Genomic DNA, 22,986 nt, shown 5'->3' on the forward strand with positions numbered 1-22,986 from the left:
ATAGGCCCAGTACTGATCCTTGTGGTAGCAAATCCCCGCAATGCGACCCGGTGTGGGTGTGGATGCAATGACGACACGGACCAGCGAGATGCAGATTGTGCGGCGGCGGATCCGTGATGGGTGCGCTTCCGTCCGTTTATCTGCGGGGCAGGAAGCTGGAAGGGCCTCTGCCGGCGCTCGCTGCCCGCCTGCGAGTCCTCCGCGATGCCGGCGGCCGCCTGGACGCTGCTGGCCCTGCCTCTGCTGCTGCTGATGGCCGCGCACGCCCCCGCGCCGCTGGACGCCGCCGTGGGAGTCTGCCTGAAGCCCGTCACGTGAGTGCCGCTGCTCGAGCCACACCCTGCACGTGCGTCGCTCTCTGTGTGCGGACATTTGCCACGCCGGACGTTTGCCACGATTTCACCTGCTCCGAATGGTTGGGTCCCTTGTCTCCTCCTCCTCCTCCTCCTCCTCCTCCTCCTCCTCCACCCCATCGCTTAGTGAGCCTTTCCGCTGGTTTACTTGACTTACAAACAGAATCTCTTTTGATTGTCCACCACATGTCTAGAGAGAGTTTCGTTGTTGTTGTTGTTGTTGTTGTGGTCTTCAGTCCTGAGACTGGTTTGATGCAGCTCTCGATGCTACTCTATCCTGTGCAATCCTCTTCATCTCACAGTACCTGCTGCAGCCTACATCCTTCTGAATCTGCTTAGTGTATTCATCTCTTGGTCTCCCTCTACGATTTTTACCCTCCACGCTGCCGTCCAATACTAAATTGGTGATCCCTTGATGCCTCAGAACATGTCCTACCAACCGATCCCTTCTTCTTGTCAAGTTGTGCCACAAACTCCTCTTCTTCCCAATTCTATTCAATACCCCCTCGTTAGTTATGTGATCTACCCATCTAATCTTCAGCATTCTTCTGTAGCACCACATTTCGAAAGCTTCTATTCTCTTCTTGTCTAAACTATTTATCGTCCATGTTTAACTTCCATACATGGCTACACTCCATACAAATACCTTCAGAAACGACTTCCTGACACTTAAATCAATACTCGATGTTAACAAATTTCTCTTCTTCAGAAACGCTTTCCTTGCCATTGCCAGTCTACATTTTATATCCTCTCTACTTCGACCATCATCAGTTATTTTGCTCCCTAAATAGCAAAACTCCTTTACTACTTTAAGTGTCTCATTTCCTAATCTAATTCCCTCAGCATCACCCGATTTAATACGACTACATTCCATTATCCTCGTTTTGCTTTTGTTGATGTTCCTCTTATATCCTCCTTTCAAGACACTGTCCTTTACTGCTTGCTCAATATACAGATTGAATAACATCGGGGACAGGCTACAAACCTGTCTCACTCCCTTCTCAACCGCTGCTTCCCTTTCATGCCCCTCGACTCTTATAACTGCCATCTGGTTCCTGTACAAATTATAAATAGCCTTTCGCTCCCTGTATTTTATCCTTGCCACCTTCAAAATCTGAAAGAGAGTATTCCAGTCAACATTGTCAAAAGCTTTCTCTAAGTCTACAAATGCTAGAAACGTAGGTTTGCCTTTCCTTAATCTATTTTCTAAGATAAGTCGTAGGGTCAGTATTGTCTCACGTGTTCCAACATTTCTGCGGAATCCAAACTGATCTTCCCCGAGGTCGGCTTCTACCAGCTTTTCCATTCGTCTGTAGAGTATTCGCGTTAGTATTTTGCAGCTGTGACATATTAAACTGATAGTTCGGTAATTTTCACATCTGTCAACACCTGCTTTCTTTGGGATTGGAATTATTATATTCTTCTTGAAGTCTGAGGGTATTTCACCTGTCTCATACATCTTCCTCACCAGATGGTAGAGTTTTGTCAGGACTGGCTCTCCCAAGGCCGTCAGTAGTTCCAATGGAATGTTGTCTACTCCTGGGGCCTTGTTTCGACTCAGGTCTTTCAGTGCTCTGTCAAACTCTTCACGCAGTATCGTATGTCCCATTTCATCTTCATCTACATCTTCTTCCATTTCCATAATATTGTCCTCAAGTACATCGCCCTTGTATAGACCCTCTATATACTCCTTCCACCTTTCTGCTTTCCCTTCTTTACTTAGAACTGGGTTTCCATCTGAGCTCTTGACATTCATACAAGTGGCCCTCTTTTCTCCAAAGGTCTCTTTAATTTTCCTGTAGGTAGTATCTATCTTACCCCTAGTGAGATAAGCCTCTACATCCTTACATTTGTCCTCTAGCCATCGCTGCTTAGCCATTTTGCACTTCCTGTCGATCTCATTTTTGAGACGTTTGTATTCCTTTTTGCCTGCTTCGTTTACTGCGTTTTTATATTTTCTCCTTTCATCAATTAAATTCAATATTTCTTCTGTTACCCAAGGATTTCTACTAGCCCTCGTCTTTTTGCCTACTTGATCCTCTGCTGCCTTCACTATTTCATCCCTCAAAGCCACCCATTCTTCTTCTACTGTATTTCTTTCCCCCATTCCTGTCAATTGTTCCCTTACGCTCACCCTCAAACTCTCTAGAACCCCTGGTTCTTTCAGTTTATCCAGGTCGCATCTCCTTAAATTCCCACCTTTTTTTATACATACACCTGTCTATTTCTACAACGGTTTACAACAGTTTACAGCTCGAACATTTAGCTATTTTTGACTTACACACCATTTCTGTCGATGCATTTTTGTAGACGCTGTGGCAGTTTTTGTATGCCCATGTGATACATTGTTTTCGGAACCCATGTTCATTCCTACAGAGGACATTTTTGGTCTCTAGAAGAGTCATACTACGCGAGCGTAAAACACGTTCCAAAATTCAACAACACATCGACGTCAGAAATAAGAAACGTGAAATGTATTCGCAGTTGCGAATATGGACATGTATCAGCTGTTTAAGGGAATGACGACAGTGAAAATCTGTGCCGGATCGAACTCAATACGTGGATTACCAGCTTACTGCGAGTAGTCGCTTTGCCATTTGGCTACCCCAGTTCGATGTATTGCCAGACCCAAAGTTCCATGTGTCGTTAACCATGTGTCTAAGAGGGTAATCCTAAAAGTAAGGTCTCCTATTTTTTTTATAAGTACAGAACTCTGTTTGTGTGGCAGTTGGTCACACTGTTATGAAGAGTGCTTCACGCGCTGTGTGTAATCATCCGCACGCCGCGCTGAGGCGCTCAGTCTTGGCTTGGCAGCCGTTGAGAAAGGAGCTCCCGTCGGATGTTACCGCCAAGTGCGAATTGCGCGCAGTTATTCGGTTTTTGAACGCAAATGGCACTACGCCGATTGAAATCCATCGCCAATTGGCGGAAGTGTATGGTGAGTCGTGCATGGATGTCAAAAATGTTCGTAAGTGGTGGAGAGAGTTTGCAGCTGGTCGGACGGAAATTCACGCCAAAAAAAGGTGCGGGAGACCTTCAGTTTCTGAGGAATCAGTGTTGAAGGTTGAGCAAAGCGTGCGTGAAGATCGGCGGATCACTCTGGATGATCTCTGCGCGTTGGTTCCTGAGCTTTCCGGAAGCACCGCTCACAGAATTTTAATGGAAACATTGGACTACCGGAAGGCGTGCGCAAGATGGGTGCCACGCATGCTGACTGAGGAGCACATGCGGCAAAGAGTTGATGCTTTCCGCGCATTTCTTCACCGCCTTGCAGCCGAACAGGACAACTTTCTGGACTCAGTTGTCACGGGTGACGAAACCTGGGCATACCACTTTACACCTGAGACCAAGCAACAATCACGCCAGTGGTGGCATCCTTCTTCGCCAAAGCCGCGGAAATTCAAACAAACACAGTCTGCCGGTAAAGTCATGACAACCGTTTTTTGGGATCGGAAAGGGGTATTTTTGGTCGACTTTATGCCTACTGGGACCATAATTAACGCTGACAGGTACTGTGAGACTCTGAAAAAACTCAAGCGGGCAATTCACATCTGGAGAAGAGGAATCTTGAGCAAGGGCGTACACATTCTCCATGACAACGCTCGCCCACACATCGCTCGGCAAACCGTTGCTCTCCTGCAACAGTTTCACTGGAACATAATCACCCACCCACCCTACAGTCCTGACTTGGCGTCCCGTGACTATCACCTGTTCCCTAGGTTAAAACAACATTTGGCCGGAAAGCGATTCAGCTCCGACGACGAGGTGAAAGAAGAGGTTCATAACTTTCTGAATAGCATGGCGGCGAGCTGGTATGACATGGGCATACAAAAACTGCGTCTACAAAACTGCATCGACAGAAATGGTGATTACGTCGAAAAATAGCTAAATGTTCAAGTTGTAAAGTGATGTAAACCAGTGTAGAAATAAACAGGTCTATGTACTTATAAACAAATAGGAGACCTTACATTTGAGATTACCCTCGTATACTGAAGAGCAAAAGAAACTGGTACACCCGCCTAATATCGTACAGGACCCGCGCGAGCACGCAGGACTGCCGTAACAAGACGTGGTATGGACTCGAGTAATGTCTGAAGTAGTGCTGCAGGGAATTGACACCACGAATCCTGCAGGTCTATCCATAAATCCTTAAGAGTACGAGGGGGTGGAGATCTCGACTGGACAGCAAGTTGCAAGGCATACCAGATATGCTCAATAATGTTGATGTCTGGGGAGTTTGGTGGGCAGCGGAAGTGTTTAAACTCAGAAGAGTATTCCTGGAGCCACTCTGTAGCAATTCTGGACGTGTGGGGTGTCGCATTGTCCTGCTGGAATTGCCCAAGTCCGTCGGAATGCACAATGGACATGAACGGATACAGGTGATCAGACAGGATGCCTACGTACGTGTCACCTGTCAGAGTCGTATACAGACATATCAGGGGTCCCGTATCATTCCAACTGCACACGCCCCATACCATTACAGAGCCTCCACCAGGTTGAACAGTCCCATGCTGACATGCAGGGCCCATGGATTCACGAGGTTGTCTCCATATCCATGCACATCCATCCACGAGACTCGTCCGACCAGCAATGTGTTTCAGATCTTCAACAGTCCAATGCCGGTGTTGAAAGGCCCAGGCGAGGCGTAAAGCTTTGCGTGGTGCAGTCATCAAGGGTACACGAGTGGGCCTTCGGCTCCGAAAGCTCATATCGATTATGTTTCGTTGAATGGTTCGCACGCTGACACTTGTTGACGTCCCAGCATTCAAATCTGCAGCAATTTGCGGAAGGGTTGCACTTCCGTCACGTTGAACTATTCTCTTCACTCGTCGCTTATCCTGTTCTTGCAGCTTCTTTTTCCGGCCGCAGCGATGTCGGAGGTTTGATAATTTACCGGATTCGGGATATTCACCGTACACTAGTGAAATGGTGGCACAGGAAAATCCCCACTTCATCGCTACCTAGGAGATTATGTGTCCCATCGATCGTGCGCCGACTACAACACTACGTTCAAACTCACTTAAATCTTTATAACCTGCTATTGTCGCAGTAGTAACCGATGCAAGAACTGCGCCTCACACTTTTTGTCTTATATAGGCGTTGCCGACCGCAGCGCCGTATTCTGCCTGTTTACATATCTCTGTATTTGAATACGCATGCCTATACCAGTCTCTTTGGCGTAAAAACCGGATATTGCGGCTGAGCAAACTAAACGTTTTATGCAGTAAAAAGACAGATCGTCAGGTGCACAAGTTACAATGTAAGAAATTGATTTAGTGATTGGCCGGCCGCGGTGGCCATGCGGTTCTAGGCGCTTTAGTCTGGTACCGCGCGCCTGCTACGGTCGCAGGTTCGAATCCTGCCTCGGGCATGGATGTGTGTGATATCCTTAGGTTGTTTAGAACTACTTAAACAGTTCTAAGTTCTAGAGGACTGATGACCTCAGATGTTAAGTCCCATAGTACTCAGAGCCATTTGAATTAGTTTTTAGTGATTAACTGAAATGTAGACACAGAGGAATGGAAAATAATTGCCGCACACTAATACGTGAAAACACATAGACAGTTGCGTAAAACGGATAGGACAATGTGTTGACTGTTTGAAATAGCTACATTGGTGAGTCAAGAGATGAGTTCATGAGTTGTGAAGAAAGAGTAAGCAGGTTGGCCTCGATCTTCTTCAAATCTTTCTTTTTACACCTTTTGTTCTCCAAAACATTCTGAGTCTTATTCATTTAATTTAGGTATTATCTCTAAAGTCGATGTTATTCATTAAAAATAATGTATTTGCTGCAGTTATTGTTTCAAAACCGAGCGATGTGGCGCACTGGTTAACACGCTGGACTCGCATTCGGGAGGACGACAGCCAGCTCGATTTAGGTTTTCCGCAGCTTCCCTAAATCGAATTAGGCAAATGCCGGGATGGTTGCTTTGAAAGCGCACGGACGACTTCCTTCCCTATCTTTCCGTACTCCGATGGGACCGATGACCTAGTTGTTTGGTCCTCTCCCACAAATCAAACACCCAACAAGTCTCTTGTTGCAAGTGTCAACGACTAGACTGATATATTTCCCCACTGGCCATAGATCCTCATGTGATTGCCAGTATATTGCTACTTACCGTAAAGAAGACACGTCAGGTTGCAAGACAGGTACCATTGAAAGACACTCACATGTAGCTTCCGGCCACAGGTTTCGTCAGCAAACACACACACACACACACACACACACACACACACACACACACACGCGCGCGCGCGCGCTCGCAACACACCTCAAGCACACACGATCGCCAACTCTACAACTCCAGCGTCTCGGGCCGGAATGCAGGAGATGGCGATTGCGTGTGCGTGAAGTGTGTGTGTGTGTGTGTGTGTGTGTGTGTGTGTGTGTGTGTGTGTGTGTGTGTGTGTTTGCGGACGAAACCTGTGGCCGGAAGCTACATGTGAGTGTATTTCAATGGTCTGCAACTTGATTTGTCTTCTTTACGGTAAGTAGCAATGTATCTTTTCCTACATTGTTGATATTCCTACCTGGATTTTCCATTGTCTGCTATACATACAAGGTGTACAACTTTGCTCAGAAGCTCAAGTAGGTATAAAGACGAGGGCTAGTAGAAATCCTTGGGTAACAGCAGAAATATTGAATTTAATTGATGAAAGGAGACAATATAAAAATGCAGTAAATGAAGCAGGCAAAAAGGAATACAAACGTCTCAAAAATGAGATCGACATGAAGTGCAAAATAGCTAAGCAGGCATGGCTAGAGGACAAATGTAAGGATGTAGAGGCTTATCTCAGTAGGGGTAAGATATATACTGCTTACAGGAAAATTAAAGAGACCTTGGGAGAAAAGAGAACCACTTGTAACCCAATTCTAAGCAAAGAAGGGAAAGCAGAAAGGTGGAAGGAGTATATAGAGGGTCTATACAAGGGCGATGTTCTTGAGAAAATTTTATGGAAATGGAAGAGGATGTAGATGAAGATGAAACGGGAGATATGATACTGCGTGAAGAGTTTGACAGAGCACTGAAAGACCTGAGTCGAAACAATGCCCCGGGAGTAGACAACATTCCATTAGAACTACTGACGGCCTTGGGAGAGCCAGTCCTGACAAAACTCTACCATCTGGTGAGTAAGATGTATGAGACAGGTGAAATACCCTCAGACTTCAAGAAGAATATAATAATTCCAATCCCAAAGAAAGCAGGTGTTGACAGATGTGAAAATTACCGAACTATCAGTTTAATAAGCAACGGCTGCAAAATACTAACGCGAATTCTTTACAGACGAATGGAAAAACTGGTAGAAGCCGACCTCGGGGAAGATCAGTTTGGATTCCGTAGAAATGTTGGAACACGTGAGGCAATACTGACCCTATGACTTATCTTAGAAGATCGATTAAGGAAAGGCAAACCTACGTTTCTAGCATTTGTAGACTTAGAGAAAGCTTTTGGCAATGTTGACTGGAATACTCTCTTTCAAACTCTGAAGATGGCAGGGGTAAAATATAGGGATCGAAAGGCTATTTAAAATTTGTACAGAAAGCATATGGCAGTTATAAGAGTCGAGGGATAGGAAAGGGAATCAGTGGTTGGGAAGAGAGTGAGACAGGGATGCAGCCTCTCCCCGATGCTATTCAATCTGTATATTGAGCAAGCAGTAAAGGAAACGAAAGAAAAGTTCGGAGTGGGTTTTAAAATCCATAGGGAAGAAATAAAAACTTTGAGGTTCTCCGATTACATTGTGATTCTGTCAGAGACAGCAAAGGACTTGGAAGAGCAGTTGCACGGAATGGACAGTGTCTTGAAAGGAGGATATAAGAGGAACATCAACAAAAGCAAAACGAGGATAATGGAATGTAGTCGAATTAAGTCGGGTAATGCTGAGGGAATTAGATTAGGAAATGAGACACTTAAAGTAGTAAAGGAGTTTTGCTATTTGGGGAGCAAAATAACTGATGATGGTCGAAGTAGAGAAGATTTAAAATGTAGACTGGCAATGACAAGGAAAGCGTTTCTGAAGAAGAGAAATTTGTTAACATCGAGTATTGATTTGAGTGTCAGGAAGTCGTTCCTGAAAGTATTTGTATGGAGTGTAGCCATGTATGGAAGTGAAACGTGGACAATAAATAGTTTGGACAAGAAGAAAATAGAAGCTTTCTAAATGTGGTGCTACAGAAGAATGCTGAAGATTAGATGGGTAGATCACATAACTAATGAGGAGGTATTGAATAGAATTGGGGAGAAGAGGAGTTTGTGGCACAACTCGACTAGAAGAAGGGATTGGTTGGTAGGGCATATTCTGAGGCATCAAGGGATCACCAATTTAGTACTGGAGGGCAGCGTGGAGGGCAAAAATCATAGTGGGAGACCAAGAGCTGAATACACTAAGCAGATTCAGAAGGATGTAGGCTGCAGCAGGTACTGGGAGATGAAGAGGCTTGCACAGGATAGAGTAGCATGGAGAGCTGCATCAAACCAGTCTCAGGACTGAAGACCACAACAACAACACAACTTTGCTTCCGCCGTTTGCCGATACGTGGCGACAACGGTAAGTAGCGGTCGAAAGAAACAGATCGCAGATGTCAGGCAGTTAGCTTGGGGTTGGGTTGTTTTGGGGAAGGAGACCAGACAGCTAGGTCATCGGTCTCATCGGATTAGGGAAGGATGCGGAAGGAAGTCGGCTGTGCCCTTTCAAAGGAACCATCTCGGTATTTGCCTGGAGCGATTTTAGGGAAATCACGTAAAACCTAAATCAGGATGGCCGGACGCGGGATTGAACCGTCGTCCTCCCGAATGCCAGTCCAGTGTGTAACCACTGCGCCAACTCACTCGTTCTGCAGTTAGCTTGGACCTCGGTCAATATAACCTCATTCAAACATTAGTCGATTTGCGTCTGCATCATAAAGTTGTTTTTGATTGAAAATGTCAGTGTACGAGCCTCGTTCTCGTCATGGGCAGGAGGTGTTACTGTTTTGTTTCAGTATGAAGGAAACAGCGTCTGAGTCTCGTCGAATGCTTTCAGGTAGGTATGGTAAGTACGCTGTTAGTGCTGTTAGTGAAAGAACGTGTCGTGAGTCGTTTCAACTCTTCAAGAACGGTGATTTTAACGTCGTAGACCGGCATAGCGGCGAAAGAGAGAATTTTTTCGAAGATGCAGAATTGGAGACACTGCTGAGTGAAGACTCGCGTCAAACTCAAGAATTTGCACGATTAGTGGGAGTGACGCAGCAAGCCATTTCAAAACGTCTCAAGGCTATGGACATGATTGAGAAAGAAGGAACTTGGGTCCCGCGTGAGCTGAAACAAGGAAATGTTGAACGGCGTTTGTGTGTTTGTGAACAGTAGCTTCAGAGGCAAAGACGGAAGGGATTTGTGCATCGCATTGTGATCGGGTACGAAAAACGGGTTCATTACGATAACACTAAACGGAAAAAATTATGGGCATATCTTGGCCATGCTTTCACGTTGTCGGCCAAACCGAATATTCACGGCTCCAAACTCATGCTCTGCATTTGGTGGGACCAGCTCGGCGTCGTGTGCTATGAGGTGTTAAAACCAAGTGAAACAATCACAGGTGCTCGTTATCGAACGCAATTAATGCGTCTGAGCAGAGCATTGAAAGACAAACGGCCGCAATACAGCGAGAGGCACGTCAAAGTGAGTTTGCAGCACGACAACGCTCGACCCCACGTTGCAAAAAGAGATCAAAACGTACTTGGAGACGTTAAAATGGGAAGTCCTACCCCACCTTCCGTATTCTCCAGACACTGCTCCCTCTGACTATCACCTGTTTAGGTCAATGGCGCGTGGCCTGGCTGACAAACACTTCCGATCTCGTGAGTAAGTCACAAATTGGATCGATTCGTGGATCGCTTCAAACGATGAACAATTTTTTCGACGCGGGACTCGCACACTGCCCGAAAGATGGGAGGAAGTAGTGGCCAGCGATGTAAAGTACTTTGAATGATACATGAAACATAATGTATACACTCTTTGAAACTGAACATCTCTTTAATGAAAGGGGTTATAAATACAATTTTAGTGGTGTTAGGAGGTGCTTCATGGTCCGACTTAAGGTGGTAAATGTTCAAACTGGTGTCTGTCCACCGCAATCACCGTCGACAACGACTTTCGACTGAGCGACATGCCAACTTTATTGATTCCAACGGAACAGCATCACAGGTTTGCTCAATTTTCTCTCTAAGATCATCCAGTGTGTGTGGTCTCGCAGCGTAAACTGTATTCTTGAGAGTACCCCGCAGAAAGAAGTCTAGAGGAGTTAAATCTGAAGATCCACACTCTCTCCACACTCTCGTCCTATCTACCTGGCAGGGAATGTACGACTGAGAAATGCCCTCACATCCAGGTGAAAGTGAAATGGCGTCACATCCCGTTGAAAGTAATAATCTTCACTTCCAAACACAACGCGAAGACCAGGAGTTAACATTTCCAACATTTTTCCGATTCGCCCGTGACAGTGTTGTCAAAGAAGTACGGCCCTATTAACCCTCTAGAAGACAGACCATACCTGACTGTTACTCCCGGTAGATTAACATGGCCTTGCTCGGTTACGTATGGATTCTCCCTGGCCCAGTACATGCAGTTATGGCGGTTAATTGTACCATTAAATTTAAACGTCGCTTTATCTGACCAAATAATTCGATCTTGGAAAAGTTGTTCTTTTTTTTACATCTGTTAATGAATCACTCACAAAATTCGCTTCGCCTATCAGGATCATCCTCGTTAAGAACATGGAGAAGTCTTTGAATGTAAGGCTTAAAGTTCTGAGACCGCAAAATACTGTGAACACTGCTTCTGCAGATCCCAGTCTCACGAGATCATTGCCTCACAGATTTCTTCGGGGATCGTGTGTGTGCCTGGATTACTGCATCAACAGTCTCATTGTCTGTTGAACTTCTCTTTCGTCCGCTACGTCCCTTCTTCATATTGTGCACCGTTCCTTCGGTGATTCTTGTAACTGTTACCCTTGTCGGTAGAGGTGTTCCAAATTCAACTCTCCAACGTCGGCATACCGCACTCACATTCTCTGTTTTCCAGTAACACTTTAGCACCCATTTCCGTTGTTCAAACGATAACGCCATGTTTGCTGACAATCCTGAAACAAAAGAAAGCATTGTTATGTTTTTCACTGCCTTCTAAATTATTATCAATAAAAATTGTGTTTCTGTCTCCTTTAATTAAAGAGACATTCTGTTTCAAACAGTGTATACATTATTTTGGGGCACCCTGTGTACAGGTTTACGGGCTGCGTCATGTTTGTATCTTGTTGGTAAATACCTATTTCAAATTAATCTTCTCTTCCATTCGAATGTGGGGGTGTCACATTGTCCTGCTGGAATTACCCTCGTCCGTCGGAATACACAATGGACATGAATGGATGCAGGTGATCAGACAGGATGCTTACGTACGTGTCACCTATCATAGTCCTATCTACACGTATCAGGGGTCTCATATCACTCCAACTGCACATGGCCCACACCATTATACAGAGCCTCCATCAGCTTGAACAGTCCCCTGCTGACATGCATGTGATGTTACAAAATAGAAGTGATGTTGCTATTCAATGGAAAGTTGGAAATTGAGATTTAACTAACTGTTTTATCAATCACAATTGGCGTAAGAATCATGGATTGACCATTGTCATAAAATATTGCATTATGAGATGTGAATAGTTTTTACTTGCGGTTTCGCGTGGCTTGTGGCAGTCACAACTAGCGTGCTATTGATTAAGAAGTTGCGTTATCGTCTTTCTAATTACTTCATGATCGTAGATACGATCATACCCGGTTGTGAAGTTATTGTTATGACAAAACAATTTCCTAAGGGACCAGAAAGTTCTTAAGGGCGCAAAAACAACTGTAACATCACACAAAAGAGAAATTCAATATTAAAGCTGATGCAAGAAGACGATAAAACAGTTTTCTTTTTATCAATGTAACACGCACATTAGACTGCTGATCTTGGTGTCTGTAATATTAGCAAAATGCATAATTAAAATGAAAATAATACTGAGGAGATAATAGGAATGAGCACTGCTAAATGATTCAGTATTCCCAGAACAAATATTTATTATAACTAAAACATATATCGTACCTTAAGCTTAATACAACAATGACGGTAGATTTTTATGTCCGTATCATGTCCATTTAGCGCTCTTTTATATAGCCATTGTCTTCTTTGAGTCGCTCGTGCGTCGTCACGGTAAGTTATAACAGTTCTTTACACTTCACTCAACTCAGACATACACGTTTTTATACATTTAGTAAAAATTAGATCAGACTGCCACAAATCTGCGTCCGTCTTACTTCAGAAAAACAGTACAAGTCTTTTTTAGCGCACAAGGCTTCATTTGTTCTCCAGCGAACAAAATAGTGAAGGATCGCATATCCATCCGTACTTTTCTGTTTATATTGCCGCCCAAAGACGACGAATTACATTATCTAGAAAATTCCACCGTCGCCATGCGACGCCTTATTATATATTAATCATTCTTTATAAACAAGTATTTGCCTTCTGGCTGAAAGTATTAACTACTCGTATTTGCTGTTTTAATGAAGTCAAAAATAGCGAATATCACATTGCCTCCCATGAGGAGAGAGGGAATGCCGAAGGATTACCTCGATCCTCATGTCCTCATCTGATATTCGTGATTTTTGGTGTGACATTTACATAACGTTACTGGCGTACAAATTACATAAATTGAAATCACATTTATAAACATATATCAGATATTTATCATTTTTCAAAATAAAGTTTTTCATTCTTTGTTCATCAGTCACTTCATTCCATAATACCAAGACTAACATTTATGTGCATTTTTAAGTTTGGTCCATATTTGCTTATAACAATAAGTGAACGTTAATTTCGCACTTCAGGGGATAGAATTCAGAAATTACTTTCTCTTGAGCTTAACAACTAATACATGAGTACAGTGAGTGCTTATTTTCACTAAACTAGAGTGGACAATGTTCGAGCATCTGTTGACTCCTTGTGGTTCAATTACAGTTTAATAACGTAGCACTACACTTCGTGATGCTTTCACTTTCTGTGTTAGCTGTCTACGGCGTTCATCATGCAGTACATCTGTCCTTTCCACTGTGGTGCCAGGAATTCAAGTGGCTTCCCGGGTTTTTATTTACGATATGAAACAGAAGAAGTGGAAAACTATTAGTATGACTTACAAGCTACTGGATACATTTGTTAAGGATCGGGACTGGTCTGGAGTTTAGGGTCTTCCTATCGTGCACATTCATTTTCTTTGTCCATCAAGAGACAGGATTATAATTCATTTTAGCAGTGTTCAGGAGTGCCGGTATTAATGGCTTTAAGGTCTGAGTAATCTAACAATCTACTTCTCACTCATCTTAACTTCAACTCAAGAAAATTGCTTAATTTACATATGAAAATGTAGTCACACAAGTGTACAAATGTCTTTCCTCCAGTACGTACGATTGAAGTCATGGCGGTTAGCAGTTTAAAGTTTGGATTGTTTCGTCACCCACACGTCAGCCACTCACAGCGGCTGCACAGTGTTGCGTGAGCTCCAATACTTAGTATCCGTTCGCGCTCAGGCTGTAACCGAGCTGCTGGTCGTCGATTGCTCCCTTTTTTTTTTTTGTGAACTTCGTATCACACGAGTGCATCGATACAAACACCTCGCGCGCGTTTCCCATCGGAGGAGCCGGACACTGAAGTTGCCTCCATACTTCTCTGTCAACTGCCTCCCATGAGGCTCACAGGTAAGTGACGACGAATGTTTTAGCTGTCGCTGCACTTAGAACAACACTGAACTTTGCGTTGCACCTGTTGTCGTAGCCTTGACTTCTTTTTACACTTGCAGTACCACTAATATACAGTGAACAGTTACTTTTATTATGCACGTCGCACTTTAGTGTGCATCTTCACACAGCATTCGTGCTTAGTTCCTTCGCCGATAGAGTTCATTTACAAAACAACCAATTTTGCAGGTTTCCTCCATTGGTACAGAAAGACTTATATTCTACTATTTACAAAAGATCACTTATGAGCTAATATTTACAATTAATGGTCACTCCTTTTGTTAAGTCCAGTGAACAACTGCTTTATGAATGGACTCTTTATATCTCAAGGTTTACTTTCACTAGTGAACCTAAAAATATTCTTTCAAACTTTCTTTTAAGTGCTCATCTCCTCATTATGAGAACTACAGGCTTCGCAACACTCGTTGCATTTATTCTTTAGTGCACCCAAGATCATTTTCTACTGCCACGCAACATATCTACTACATAACGAGTACGCATTTAACGCTGAATCTTTTTTTTTTTTTTTTTTTGCTTGCCAAATTTGTTTTTATATTTGAGGGCAGACTGGATAACAATAGGTCTCCCTCTTCGCTTCATGTACTCAGCAATCGTTCTCTGTTAAAAAAAAATAGGGTAACGCGTGTCTACTATTTTTTTTTTTTTTTGCATGAATGGAATTACCGACAGTTCACTGGGTTTACGCAACCGGTCCATAACAAACATTACCAAAGCTAGCGAAGTTCATCACGCTACGTGTCTCATTTCTCATAAGCACTGCTTTGCTTCGAAGCACACGTGCCTTTTACAAGTCGACCCTTGGTCTGGGTTAATGAACCAGGATCAAAAGGAACGGGCACAAGGAAAATGGATTTCATAAGAGGAGTGTCTTAGGAGACATTTTTGCAATAAAATCTGCATGTAAATAAAATTATCTTAATAAACATAGGCACATATATAAACTTCAACCTCTTTCATTACAGCATGCTTTGCTACTTCTACGTCTTACTCTGGTTATAGTCAGTATTAAGTTTAAATATCACTGCATTGCTTGTTCTTTAGATTAGCCTTCAATTAGGGTATTGAATGGTCGCTAGATTACACTACAAATCTTCTGAAGATCTTTACTTGGACTTATTTATGATACAGGGGGCTTGCTGTGTGGTTATTTAGTAACTTGATTCTACTGAAATCAATTCGTCAGCTAACATTCCTCATATACTCTTTACATTAGGCTCAGATCACAGGGAAATAGTTTACTTTCATAGCAATTACTGGCCTCGTGGAGTACTTACGCTACATTATTGATGCTTCATGGTTTGCCTCCATTTGTACTGTATTTCACCTAACTTAGTTTACGACAGCATATTGTCTCCTTGCGTGAACACATGTGGGTTACCACTTGTTTTTCCATTTAACAGCACGCTTTAACTGAACTTTAAGCTATTTCTTCTACTCCTGTCCACTGTCTGGACTGTTTGACCATGTACCTTTTTTTTTAAGCAGGTAATTTGGGCTTTTACTACAGAACTTCAAGTACTTACATTACTAAAAATAAATCTATAAATATTCTTGTACCTTGAGAGAAGTGCTTATTTACGCATCCTTCTCCATTTCTCACCTTTACATATTTATATAGCTCCGGGCAATCGCCTCGCAAGCATTTTTTTTTTTTTAATACTAACTTAAAATTAAATTGAAATTCTTGGTGCAACCCCTATTTCCTGCTTCAGCTTGTTGAAGAAATATCAGTTCAATGTCCATCACTATAAACAATTTTTTCATACATAGCATTTAATACTTAAAGATGACATGTAGTAGCCGTTACCATGTAGTCAGTGCGCTGTTAAACACAATACTTATCATTAACAGTTCACACAAGGAAATTTCCAGTACGCAAGAGGCAGGAAACCGAAACAGATTCTATCTACAGTTGAGGCTGTGTCGGTCTCTCTGTTTCAATGGACCAATCGCTCCCGATATGGAGCAGCCCTGGATCGGCAATGATAAAACTTTTGAAACAGAAGACACCTCTCTGAAGAGACATGATGACATCACATTGATGTTTGCTCCTGTATCAACAACGGCTGTGAAAGGAATGTTGGCAATAGAAATCTTAATCGCAGCCTGGACCTGTTCATCATAAATGTTGTTAATGTCTTGAGCTTCTTTGCCACGTGCAAGGTCATCTCGTAAGTCGGTCTCATGGTCGTACCGTATCGCATTAACATACTCAGAATCAGAGTATTCGTTAGTACCCCCACTGGGACCGGCAGCGACCTCTAGGAGGCTGAAAGGCGCTGCCTCTAATTTTCCGCAGGATGTTTAACCTGTTTGTCATTCATGACCTTAAGTGTTTGTTCCGTTTCATATTGGTGCTGGTTATGTGGTACAAATGCCGGTGTAGAGGGGTAAAATCCACTGGGTGCATTCACTTGTGAATAGAATACTTGAGAAGGCTGATGTCGCCCGATCTTTTGGTTGCCGGCAAAACCATTTCCTTGTGAAGGAAAGTTCGCATTTGGTACCGTTTGAAAATTGTTCCGCGGTCCTCTATTCTGTGAAAAGTTGTTCTGATGTGCTGGGTGGCCTCCGCCTTGCCCATGCCACTTGCTATATTTCCACCTATAACTTTGATTGTACACTGGTCCATTTGAAAAATTACCAATCGTTTGTGGAGAATTTCCATACTGCTCAGGCGCAGAATTAAAGGGTGGGTTTCCGTACTGATGTTGTACCTGGTGGTTGTAAATTGGGTGGTATCTCTGCTGATTACTGTAATTGGTTTTCTGCTTCCGTTTAAAGTTATTGCCGTTTGTGTTTTGATAACCGCTGGCGGGTTGGTAACAGCGGTCGCAGTAGCTCGCTCTCTCCTTGGGCGCATTGTTGTCCGCGTGCGATGCATTCTGCTGGCTGCCAGGGAAGAATTTGCCGCTGCCAACCTTGGAGCGCACATCCTCGCTAATTAAATCTAAGGAATCCAGCACAGAAAGGAATACATCCGTGTCTTCTTCGGACACATTTACTAATTTCTCTCTAATAGACACAGGGAGTTTGCTTTTGAGAATCATAATTACGTCCTTGGAAGAAATCGGAGAATCCCAGAATTTAATTTTTGCTAGATACTTCTCAAAGTATCGCCGGAGACTTCCATGCTTCTCATTGAAAATTTCCGCACCATACACCTCCTTCCTTAATCTTTGCTGTACCCCATTACTCCAAAATTTTGCCAAGAACATTTTCTCAAACTCTTCATAATTCCTACACGTGTCTACCATTTCCGTTCCCCATAATGCTGCATCACCAGAAATAAAGCCAGTGACGAACTGAATACGCTGTCTGTCTGTCCAGCTCCTGGGAAATATGCCGGAAAAATTCTTTAGGAACACGATGGGGTGTATTTCTCGCTTCTGCGGATGAAAAACAGGAAAAGTGCGATGCTTAATCACACTTTCCTCTTGCATTAAACTCACGATTGTGGGCGGATCATTTAGTTTCCCTACTCGGGACTCAACAGGACTGTTGTTTTGCATGTAATCAGGCGGTGAACAATAAGGAGTTGACTGACATTCGTCACCGTCTAAATAGTTGTTCCCTATAGTTTGCGTATGCGTGTGCGGATTTTCTACCCAGTTTCTCAGCATTCTGACTTCGTCCACTACTTGCTGCTTCCACTCGGGAAGATCCCGTGTGAGTGTCCTCCGAATCTGTCCCAATTCAGAAACTACTGTGTCTCCCGACTTACCAGGAGCAGCTAAGATTTCGTAAGTTACATCCTTGACAGTCTCCCTAAGCTCCTCCCTGACCTTCTTTTCGATAAAAATATCTTTACCCTTTATCCATTCACTGTAGTGTTCCGACAATGCCTCCGCGTGTGCTTTCACGGTGCTCTTAACCTGTTCTTCAATATTGATTGAGTCTATCTGCCTCGACAGATCCTCCACTACACCTTCAATGTCAGATACTGCATTTCTAACTGAGTTTATTTCTTTGGTAGCTGCCTGAATTTTTGTGTTTAATGTTCCAGATACTTCAGCTATTTCACTTTTCACCTGTTTCTGCATTTTCTGAATTTGATCACTGATCTTAGTTTGCACCTCACCCAAATGGGTATTTAATTCAGCCGTAATTTCTTTATGCAGATCTGTTTTGATTGTGCCTAGCTGTGTTTTTAATGATTCGCTTACAGCATCTAATCGGGCGTTAACAGTCTCATTTTGTGTTTTTATAGTCTCATTTTGTGTTTTTACTGATTCGCTTACAGCATCTAATCGGGCGTTAACAGTCTCATTTTGTGTTTTTATAGTCTCATTTACTGCGTCAAACTGTTGTTTCAGCATTTCCATTAACGCACCGAGGTCATTTGTAGCTGCAGCGGGAAGAATTTGGACTTTAGGGTCACTTTCCCCTGTTACAGACATGGTTAGTTCAGTTTCCACACGGGAACCTACCGTTCGCGATCGTAAAGGGTATGGAATACTATTAACGTCTTCACTCCCGTCTCCTGTTGTCACCTGTCTCTGTTTACTATCTGCCATTTTCGTCAGTAAATCAGGTGCTACGCAAGGCTTTCGTCGTTTGTCAGTGACGTGGTGAGTCCGCTAAGAGCACCACTCTCGCGTGAGCAACAAATGAAATTCTATCTGGCAAGAAGACAAGATGGAACCTAACCGTTTCAGACAAATGAATGAAGATGCTCTTCACTGCAAATTGCGCACGCTATCCACCATGTTGAAAATGCAATACAGCTATACTAACAATGGGGAGAAATAATTTCTGTTATCAGACTACGAAGAATTTTACTTTGAAAGATAAAATAAAGCAGATTTTCTATAGCGGGAAGGAGATAGAAAGGATGTGGATCGACTTGGAAAAGCAACGTTGCTACTGAAGCACTACACTGCGTATGCAAAATTCTGACTTACTTTTTGATGGCTTGGTTTGCACTAGGTTGTCTCAGCAAATTCGCGTCTCTTTTCTTTTCCTTTCTCTCGATAATTAAACTGCGTTATCGACCAGCGTATTTTCTGTCTTACTCACAGAGAGATGATGTGTACATGAAACGAGAGAACATTTATTAACACAAGCACATAGAAAATTTTCCAAGAATTTGAACTAATTTTTGGTCAAGTCCCTGTTCGGGCGCCAAGTGTGATGTTACAAAATAGAAGTGATGTTGCTATTCAATGGAAAGTTGGAAATTGAGATTTAACTAACTGTTTTATCAATCACAATTGGCGTAAGAATCATGGATTGACCATTGTCATAAAATATTGCATTATGAGATGTGAATAGTTTTTACTTGCGGTTTCGCGTGGCTTGTGGCAGTCACAACTAGCGTGCTATTGATTAAGAAGTTGCGTTATCGTCTTTCTAATTACTTCATGATCGTAGATACGATCATACCCGGTTGTGAAGTTATTGTTATGACAAAACAATTTCCTAAGGGACCAGAAAGTTCTTAAGGGCGCAAAAACAACTGTAACATCACACAAAAGAGAAATTCAATATTAAAGCTGATGCAAGAAGACGATAAAACAGTTTTCTTTTTATCAATGTAACACGCACATTAGACTGCTGATCTTGGTGTCTGTAATATTAGCAAAATGCATAATTAAAATGAAAATAATACTGAGGAGATAATAGGAATGAGCACTGCTAAATGATTCAGTATTCCCAGAACAAATATTTATTATAACTAAAACATATATCGTACCTTAAGCTTAATACAACAATGACGGTAGATTTTTATGTCCGTATCATGTCCATTTAGCGCTCTTTTATATAGCCATTGTCTTCTTTGAGTCGCTCGTGCGTCGTCACGGTAAGTTATAACAGTTCTTTACACTTCACTCAACTCAGACATACACGTTTTTATACATTTAGTAAAAATTAGATCAGACTGCCACAAATCTGCGTCCGTCTTACTTCAGAAAAACAGTACAAGTCTTTTTTAGCGCACAAGGCTTCATTTGTTCTCCAGCGAACAAAATAGTGAAGGATCGCATATCCATCCGTACTTTTCTGTTTATATTGCCGCCCAAAGACGACGAATTACATTATCTAGAAAATTCCACCGTCGCCATGCGACGCCTTATTATATATTAATCATTCTTTATAAACAAGTATTTGCCTTCTGGCTGAAAGTATTAACTACTCGTATTTGCTGTTTTAATGAAGTCAAAAATAGCGAATATCACATTGCCTCCCATGAGGAGAGAGGGAATGCCGAAGGATTACCTCGATCCTCATGTCCTCATCTGATATTCGTGATTTTTGGTGTGACATTTACATAACGTTACTGGCGTACAAATTACATAAATTGAAATCACATTTATAAACATATATCAGATATTTATCATTTTTCAAAATAAAGTTTTTCATTCTTTGTTCATCAGTCACTTCATTCCATAATACCAAGACTAACATTTATGTGCATTTTTAAGTTTGGTCCATATTTGCTTATAACAATAAGTGAACGTTAATTTCGCACTTCAGGGGATAGAATTCAGAAATTACTTTCTCTTGAGCTTAACAACTAATACATGAGTACAGTGAGTGCTTATTTTCACTAAACTAGAGTGGACAATGTTCGAGCATCTGTTGACTCCTTGTGGTTCAATTACAGTTTAATAACGTAGCACTACACTTCGTGATGCTTTCACTTTCTGTGTTAGCTGTCTACGGCGTTCATCATGCAGTACATCTGTCCTTTCCACTGTGGTGCCAGGAATTCAAGTGGCTTCCCGGGTTTTTATTTACGATATGAAACAGAAGAAGTGGAAAACTATTAGTATGACTTACAAGCTACTGGATACATTTGTTAAGGATCGGGACTGGTCTGGAGTTTAGGGTCTTCCTATCGTGCACATTCATTTTCTTTGTCCATCAAGAGACAGGATTATAATTCATTTTAGCAGTGTTCAGGAGTGCCGGTATTAATGGCTTTAAGGTCTGAGTAATCTAACAATCTACTTCTCACTCATCTTAACTTCAACTCAAGAAAATTGCTTAATTTACATATGAAAATGTAGTCACACAAGTGTACAAATGTCTTTCCTCCAGTACGTACGATTGAAGTCATGGCGGTTAGCAGTTTAAAGTTTGGATTGTTTCGTCACCCACACGTCAGCCACTCACAGCGGCTGCACAGTGTTGCGTGAGCTCCAATACTTAGTATCCGTTCGCGCTCAGGCTGTAACCGAGCTGCTGGTCGTCGATTGCTCCCTTTTTTTTTTTTTGTGAACTTCGTATCACACGAGTGCATCGATACAAACACCTCGCGCGCGTTTCCCATCGGAGGAGCCGGACACTGAAGTTGCCTCCATACTTCTCTGTCAACTGCCTCCCATGAGGCTCACAGGTAAGTGACGACGAATGTTTTAGCTGTCGCTGCACTTAGAACAACACTGAACTTTGCGTTGCACCTGTTGTCGTAGCCTTGACTTCTTTTTACACTTGCAGTACCACTAATATACAGTGAACAGTTACTTTTATTATGCACGTCGCACTTTAGTGTGCATCTTCACACAGCATTCGTGCTTAGTTCCTTCGCCGATAGAGTTCATTTACAAAACAACCAATTTTGCAGGTTTCCTCCATTGGTACAGAAAGACTTATATTCTACTATTTACAAAAGATCACTTATGAGCTAATATTTACAATTAATGGTCACTCCTTTTGTTAAGTCCAGTGAACAACTGCTTTATGAATGGACTCTTTATATCTCAAGGTTTACTTTCACTAGTGAACCTAAAAATATTCTTTCAAACTTTCTTTTAAGTGCTCATCTCCTCATTATGAGAACTACAGGCTTCGCAACACTCGTTGCATTTATTCTTTAGTGCACCCAAGATCATTTTCTACTGCCACGCAACATATCTACTACATAACGAGTACGCATTTAACGCTGAATCTTTTTTTTTTTTTTTTTTTGCTTGCCAAATTTGTTTTTATATTTGAGGGCAGACTGGATAACAATAGGTCTCCCTCTTCGCTTCATGTACTCAGCAATCGTTCTCTGTTAAAAAAAAATAGGGTAACGCGTGTCTACTATTTTTTTTTTTTTTTTGCATGAATGGAATTACCGACAGTTCACTGGGTTTACGCAACCGGTCCATAACAAACATTACCAAAGCTAGCGAAGTTCATCACGCTACGTGTCTCATTTCTCATAAGCACTGCTTTGCTTCGAAGCACACGTGCCTTTTACAAGTCGACCCTTGGTCTGGGTTAATGAACCAGGATCAAAAGGAACGGGCACAAGGAAAATGGATTTCATAAGAGGAGTGTCTTAGGAGACATTTTTGCAATAAAATCTGCATGTAAATAAAATTATCTTAATAAACATAGGCACATATATAAACTTCAACCTCTTTCATTACAGCATGCTTTGCTACTTCTACGTCTTACTCTGGTTATAGTCAGTATTAAGTTTAAATATCACTGCATTGCTTGTTCTTTAGATTAGCCTTCAATTAGGGTATTGAATGGTCGCTAGATTACACTACAAATCTTCTGAAGATCTTTACTTGGACTTATTTATGATACAGGGGGCTTGCTGTGTGGTTATTTAGTAACTTGATTCTACTGAAATCAATTCGTCAGCTAACATTCCTCATATACTCTTTACATTAGGCTCAGATCACAGGGAAATAGTTTACTTTCATAGCAATTACTGGCCTCGTGGAGTACTTACGCTACATTATTGATGCTTCATGGTTTGCCTCCATTTGTACTGTATTTCACCTAACTTAGTTTACGACAGCATATTGTCTCCTTGCGTGAACACATGTGGGTTACCACTTGTTTTTCCATTTAACAGCACGCTTT

At 42.3% G+C, this 22,986-nt stretch overlaps 1 protein-coding gene across 1 annotated transcript in view; it reads left to right on the plus strand.

Annotated features, from left to right (window-relative positions):
- The first annotated feature begins 204 nt into the window (after positions 1-204).
- LOC126424714 (fibrillin-2) overlaps positions 205-22,986 on the plus strand; it is a 161,950-nt gene continuing 139,168 nt past the window's right edge. The window contains exon 1 of the mRNA XM_050087436.1: positions 205-314. Within this exon, the coding sequence (XP_049943393.1) occupies positions 205-314 (110 nt within the window). The remainder of the gene's footprint in view (positions 315-22,986) is intronic.

Source organism: Schistocerca serialis, chromosome 10, assembly GCF_023864345.2.
Source record: "Schistocerca serialis cubense isolate TAMUIC-IGC-003099 chromosome 10, iqSchSeri2.2, whole genome shotgun sequence".
Classification (NCBI taxonomy): Eukaryota; Metazoa; Arthropoda; class Insecta; order Orthoptera; family Acrididae; genus Schistocerca; species Schistocerca serialis.